Consider the following 7,203-nt stretch of genomic DNA (forward strand, 5'->3'; position numbering starts at 1 on the left):
TCGTATTAGATATAAGTATAAGACAGCGCGATTACGTTCAACGTCCGTCACCGTTTACGCTACGTGGTATCGTTTGAAGTAGATCTCGAATGAATTTCGTTACATATCGAACGCCATGTCATATATCGAACATCTCGATCTCGTTCGATTTTACCGTACCGGCGCGAATGCCGAAGCGAGTCGCAGTTAACGCAACTCGGGCGCGAAACGAAAAACGCGCGATCGTACAGACCTTAAATAAGTTACGGGCGGGCAGGACGGCATAGCGTTAATCGACGTAAACGGCGTCTCGCATAAATCTTCAATTTTACCGCTCCGGGCGGTCGGGTTCCCGCGTAGAGCCAGCGCCAAGGGGCGGTCCTGCTCCCGCGGCACTTTTCTCTGTCCCTCTGCCCGGTGCGGTGCGGCGCGGCGCGGCGCGGCGCGCGAGCCGTATCTCGCACAAGAGCAGCAATCCCCGCGTCAACCCTTCGCCGGCAACGGCAACGGCAACGGCAACCCTCCGCGCGCCCGTCCGTCCGTCCGTCGGTCCGTCCATCCGTCGGTCCGTCCACCCGTTCGCTCGCTTCGCCGGTCCTTCTCTTCGGCCGGCGCGGATCTTCTTTCTCTCGTTCGTTTCCCACCGCCTGCCGCCGATCTCACGCCGACGATGCGCCGTCCTCGTTTCTCGTACTGCCCGCCTAGGAGAAGCAACGACGGTGATTGCGAGAGCGCACGGTAGGGGCGCCACCGTACGGGGCAAAGTGGCCAAGAGGGGCCACCGGCTTGCTCCGCCGCTGGCCGGCGCGCGTAGTTCTCTCCCTTCGGCTTACAGCATCCGCCGGAGCTTCTCCTCTCTCCGCCTACGCGGTGCGAGTGTGCCGTGTGCGCCAGTGCGCCCGCAAGCCCGAAAGTTCGCGCTCCGCCACGCAGCCCAAGCTCTCTCTACCCGCGCGCTGATCGGCCACGTTCGTCAGGCCGGGAGCCCCCACGTAAAAAGAGGCACCGGGGCCGCGCGCGCGAGCCGAGGAAAAGGACGAGAAAAGAAACGATTTGTTTAACGTATATATTTAGAAATAAAAAAAACGAAAAGTTCGGTTCTCACTTTTTTTTCTTCTTAAGTAAAAAAAAAAAAAAAACGGAAAGTTTCGCGACGAAGAAAAAAAGAAAGGGAAGCAAAGGTGCCGGGGAAAGGACTTGTTAACGACGCGGCTCGACTTAGTAGATACTGTGATGTTAAAAGCTCGCCCGAGAGCTTGCAGTGAGAGAGGATCGAAGAAGATCGTCAACCTGCCGGCTTCGAGTGCGCCGATGTTGTGAACATCTTCTTACCCGTCCTCGTCCTCCGAACTTGTCTCCTTGGGATCGGCGCGACAAACAGGTGAGTGCCGACTGAATCAGCGAGCGAAGGGAGACGTTATCACCCTTCCTCGTTCACTTTTCATTTTTCTCGTTCATTTTTCCGCGCGTCGTTTCGAGTTTCACGCCACGACCCTTCTTCTCTTGAATCGCACGCGAAGCGATCGTGTGATTCTTCGGGCTGTTAATCGTTTCGCTATCTCGATTCTCGATCGCGTGGATTATTTTCGCGAAAATTAAGACGATCGAAACTTTAGAGCGAGTCAAAAAGAAACGAAGATTATTGAATTTCTCGTCACGACAAACGGGATTATTCTTTTATCTTATAATTTTCTTTCATTTTATGATTCAAATCATGATTTTCTCTTTTGTTATAATGCCTTATCTTGACGTAAGACATCAATGTAAGAGAGTACAAGTACAACAAACGGAAAGACGTAAAATTCCCGCGAAAAGTGGAGATAAATAGAGATGCGCGTTGACTTTTTTCGCGTGTCGGCAAAAATGAAAACAAACGGAACGTTCTGTGTTCTAAAGTGGAGCATACAAACGCGGTTTTATACACAATTAAGTAACCCTTGTGACAGCACTTACTTTCTTTCAGTAGAAGGATACGTTGCTCGAGAAACGGCGCGTCTTCCGCTCGCGCTAGTGAAACACTCGCTTATTTTCCTCACGGCGTCTGACTACGCGGGCCGTTTCCCCTTAAACTAGCTATACTCCGCGCGAAGGAGGTATTTCTGATCGTGTGGTGATGTTGACGGTGACGGGTGTGATGTGCTGGTGCTAAATGTGCTCGCGTTAAGAAACGACTGTAAAAGAAATTCGTAAAAAAAAAAGGGCAGCGACGAAACAATCACCGAGTGACAACAAGATCGTGCGAGAGATCCGTGTCTCTTTGATCGTGGTGCCCTCCTGACTAATGAAATAAAAACGATCGTGCGATTGATAAGTAAAAAACCGTACAATGTAATCGCGCTAATAATAATAATTGATTAAAAATAAATAATCGAATAACTTTTTATTGGACGCGCTAAGATATTTCGGTGTCGAATACCTCAATAATCTAATCGCGTTCGAAATGTTAAATCGCTACTAAAGTTTGCGCTATTCTGTGACATCACTTTGTGCGATGGTTCCGTCGACAATTGGAAAAAGAATACGAGTGTAAAAATGTGTTTTATTATTACAAAATAACGTTATAAACTTCCTTTAAATTATAATACTGAGAAATAAGTATAACAAATCCGATATAATGTCTAAATAATTCGGCTGTGGAGAAAGGCGTGTCACAATTACGTGATAAACTTAAATTTCTACGTAAAAATCCTGTTGATAGAAATATTAACTACAAGTGTTTCAATAAGTAAATAAATAAATTCAGTCAATTATAGGGAATAAATTAATAAATGCGTAGTAATAGATATATATTTGAAAAAAAAAAACCATTTTTAAGCAAGCCGCGTGTGATAAATGCAATCGATTGAACTCTAAAATACTAGTAGAATTGCAACGTAACGCAAAAGCATTGACGAATAAAAGAGAATTTGAAACGCGTGATAATTCGGCAAAACTTATCGGAAACATCTTCGTGACAGTAGGTATGGCCGGCTCCTGTCAGCCAGAAAAGCGGAGATGTCAAACATTGTTCCGACGGCAGCCGTTTAACCCGCGACAGGTCGGGACAGACGCAACGCGGATTCGTTTTTAAATCAATAACATAAACCTCACCGAAGCTATTCTCAAACGCGACATAAGCTGAAATGTATAAATAACCAATCATTTCGAGAATATCAGTTCGCCGTAATAAATAATGCCTCGAAAGTCACGCTAAATCCAATTAACGCTTTGAAAGCATTGGTTTTTATTATATCAAGTATTTTTATAACTATTCAAGAATATCGTGTTAATTTTTGAATATAATTGTGAATTACATTTCTCGATTTTACAGTAAAAAGATGATCAATGAAGTAAAACTTAGGAAAAATGAGAGAAGAATTCAGTGCTGCAATTAAATATTTCATCACTCCCTGTTTTTTGCTGATTAGCGTAAAACAGAGATTTGCACGCGAACACTGTATTTCAGATAGCCAAAAGAGTTTTAGGAATCCTATTTTTATCGTACACTTAAAATTAATGAAGGCGATGAACGATGACGTATCCATGGAACACTGTTGAGATATCATTCGGGCAGTCGTCCGTATTGAACTAAGATCACGAGAAAGAGTAGCCAAGTCCAAAACGGAAAATCCAGTAGAACCAGTTTCGTCGGTTCAGGTACACGTTTGAAAAAAAAAAGGTCCGGTTTTGGAGCGAAAGGGTTTCAGTAAAGCGCGCGGCGGAACTGTTTTGCTGTCGGAATGCCGCGTGCAGTTAGCGGTTCGATCGATGGTCGCGTATAAACAGCTAATAATCAAACGAATCGTGTCATAAACAATCCCCACGGTAGGGGCGGTAGGGTGGTGGTAAAAGTATAAATGAGTGTCGATCGGTAGTGGGGTATACAACCAGGGGTGGGGGTGGTGGCTTCGAAAAGCGCAGAAAAGCTTGACCCGCATAAAAATTTGTTTCGATACATCCGCGAATCCACGCGAATCCATTCTCTCTTGTTCTCTCTCTCTCTCTCTCTCTCTCTCTCTCCCTTTCTCTCTCTTCTTCTTTGGGACCGGAAATTAGTTAATAAGAGAAGCCTATCTATTATAGTTCCTAGAATACCGACCTGTTATGATATTCGGAATCCGCATATCCATTAGTTCGGACGAAACGTTTAATTATTATTTCGAGGATTTCGAGTATCATTTGTTTTCGGAAGATACTTTGAATTTTGATTTCTTTTAACTATAATTAGGTACGTTATCTAAAAGCTACAGCAACTTCGTTCAATTAAAATTGATATTAATTTTTTCAAACTTCTGTCAGGTATAATCGTTTATATTTATCTGAAGTTTAAAAAAACTAATAGTATTCTCTCTGACATCTAAATTGATACATATTGAGAGAAATGTACATATTACCATTCATTTTGTTGATATGTGAGACTAAAACGTTCTTATTCTTTCATGAATAGTGTTGTTCTAATCAAATTATCCTATAATCTGTTTTCTGTTCTTGTATTAGACTGCACTAGAACTCTCTTTCACGATTTCGAATATCACACATTTCTCACACTATAAATATCATACATTTCTCACTTTAAGTTTCAAAAGTGTACACTAGTTTAGCCACAGAAAACAAACCTCTAATCAAATTTTGGTTACTTTAGCGAAATTTTCATCAGAATAATCAAATTTTGATTAGAAATAATAATTGTGTTGTCCAAATTAAAATTTGGTTGTTCTAATTAAATTTTCGTTAGGATAACACAATTTTTTCAATGAAAAAATAAGAAAATTTTTGTTAATCACATATCAGCAAAATGAATTATACGTACTAAATATTCCTCTTAGTGCAATCTCGTAGTCAAAGGGCTAAGCGTGAAAGAACTTTTGTGATAGGACATTGCAAATCGAACTTCATTTTTGTATATATTTAAATATGTATCCCCTTCCTCCCTGGCAAAAATAAAAATCGGAGCGTAAGTCGAATATATAAAGGGAAGCGTAAAGTGAAGCTTCTAGTTCTTCTAGAGGTAAAACAACGAAAAAAGAGACATTTATACTTTTTTCATGTTTCGTTATTTCAATTTTTGCCTCTTAGAAATTTTATTTACACTTCTGTCATTCTCTCCTTACATTCGACTTACTTTCCAATTTTTATTTTTGCGGGATGAACTATGTAATTTTCAATTTTTAGACAAAATATCTGTGATTATTTGTCATGATGCTCCAAAAAGCAATTTATTATTAAGTGTTCAGTCAAAATTCGGTTATGATGTCTAATAATATCTTTGTGCGAATTTTTAAAATTTCTTATTAATTTTATTAGACATTGTTTTTTCATCTTGGTTATTTCTCTCTCTCAAAATAATTTTAAATTATATAATTCAATTGCTTTGCGGTATTTTATAAGTAACATCTTTTTCTAAATAAATTGCCGTTTGTCCAAAATTATTGTTTTATGTTGCGTAAAACTTATAAAGTTTTACCTTATTAAAATTTTGTTATTAATAGAAGTGCAAAAATGAAACAGCTTTTCACCTCTTAGACATGTATGGTTAATATTGATGATATTAAAGATTATAATTTCATATATTTTTAATCTGTAAATTATATTTAAAAAAATTTTATTTGGATCACATTTAAAAAATTATATTTATTTGATATAATGAAAATCTGAGCAAAGACGAGCTCATCTTTAGTATGTTTTTCATTATATTTTGTATTGTATTTCAATAACGAGCAGGTTATTATTGTTTATCTTTAAATTTATTTATATTTGTTGATAGCTAAAAGAATAATATAGTATTTTCTGCGGATTCTTGTTCATAATGCAACACAGTGCGACCCGCTTTGAAAATCTATAAGCGATTTTACCAATATATTATTTATAGGAAATATTTTCCAGCTTCATATTTTATAAACTTTATACGTTTGCGGATTTCACATTAAGCTTATGAACAAAGATTCATAACAAAGAAACATATCACAATTAGATTCTTTTGCGAAGGAAACAATTTTGCAAGATAAAATAAAATCGCAGATAGATTGTCCATAAATTAACACTAGACTGTATTTCACGGTTTTTATATTATTTTAATGTCTTCTTGTCGTATCAGTATAATTTTTACATAGCGTCGCAATATCTGTCATCGACGTCTTTCTCCGAATAGAATTCTCCGTATCTTCGTCTCAATCAACATACGTATCATTGCGTGTCTAATTTTCTCTGTCTATTCTCGCATAAACTTTAAAGCGATTTACCCGTATCTTTTCGAAACGGAACTGTTTCAATAAAGTCTTTGACAGGTATGACGTTAATCTTTCACAAAAACATATAGAAAATATAAAAAGTTCAACAAGAAGTCGAAAATACACACGTATCGCGCCCGTCCCGGGAAGATATAACGGACCTTTATTCTTGTCTCACACTAACTCATCACTGTCACCATCATATCCTAAATGAGAACTCCATCCGTCGACGGAAAAAAAAATCAGAGTATCGATGACAGTAATGCACGGGGTTGTGAAGCTTATCCCGGAAAGAAACGCGGCGAAAGTGATCTTGTCGGTGCGTCACATCGGCGCGTGACCAGGACGGGACGTATAGTCGTCGAAGATCGATGCGCCTGAAAACGTTCAAAAAATGAAACAATATATACGGCCACCTTTCCCCCTCCGTCCTGTAAAAAACCACGAGGTCGGTCCTGTTGTTGTCTCTCGCAGTGGGAACGTCAGGGGTGGGGAATATGTGTACTCCGAGGGTGAACGATATGATAACGTCGAACGGCTCGACACGCGATGTATCGGTCGGCGAAGAGAGGAAAAAAATGGGAGGGGGGAGGAGGGGTTGTGAAGGTTGCCCCCGAAAGAATCGAAAGTTTCGTCGAGTCGTAGAGATCCGCGGAGCAGCGTGCGGCGAGGAGGATGGGGTGGACGGAGGAAAAGGGTTGGGGTGACTCGAGGCTGGTTGCTTGTAAGAGTCCGGTAGCGGCGGTACGGAGTAGGGAGATACATCGGCGGATCAGGGATAGGATGACGCGGGGAGGGGAGATGGGAAGAAGGCGCGTGTAGAGGGGATGCGAGTCGAGGGTGAGTGGGTTAACTACAAAACCTGATCGTCCGTGTTTTTATCTTAAGACGACTCTCCTCCGTAGAAACCGTAGGAGACGAGAAGAAGGGGTTTCTCGTATCTGGAAGGGATTTCTCGCCGTGGAGGTCCGCGTTGGAGGGGTAGATACGGCGGCGTCGGCGGCGGCGGCGGCGGCGG

The 7,203-nt window shown here is 41.0% G+C and overlaps 1 protein-coding gene across 1 annotated transcript in view; it reads left to right on the forward strand.

Annotated features, from left to right (window-relative positions):
• Positions 1 to 649: 649 nt before the first annotated feature.
• The window catches only part of LOC108750397, a 90,348-nt gene continuing 83,794 nt past the window's right edge, over positions 650 to 7,203 (forward strand). Inside the window, exons 1-2 of the mRNA XM_018489811.1 lie at positions 650 to 717; positions 1,250 to 1,360. Of these exons, the coding sequence (XP_018345313.1) occupies positions 650 to 717; positions 1,250 to 1,360 (179 nt within the window). The remainder of the gene's footprint in view (positions 718 to 1,249; positions 1,361 to 7,203) is intronic.

The sequence above is a fragment of the Trachymyrmex septentrionalis genome, unplaced genomic scaffold, assembly GCF_001594115.1.
Source record: "Trachymyrmex septentrionalis isolate Tsep2-gDNA-1 unplaced genomic scaffold, Tsep1.0 scaffold37, whole genome shotgun sequence".
NCBI lineage: Eukaryota > Metazoa > Arthropoda > Insecta > Hymenoptera > Formicidae > Trachymyrmex > Trachymyrmex septentrionalis.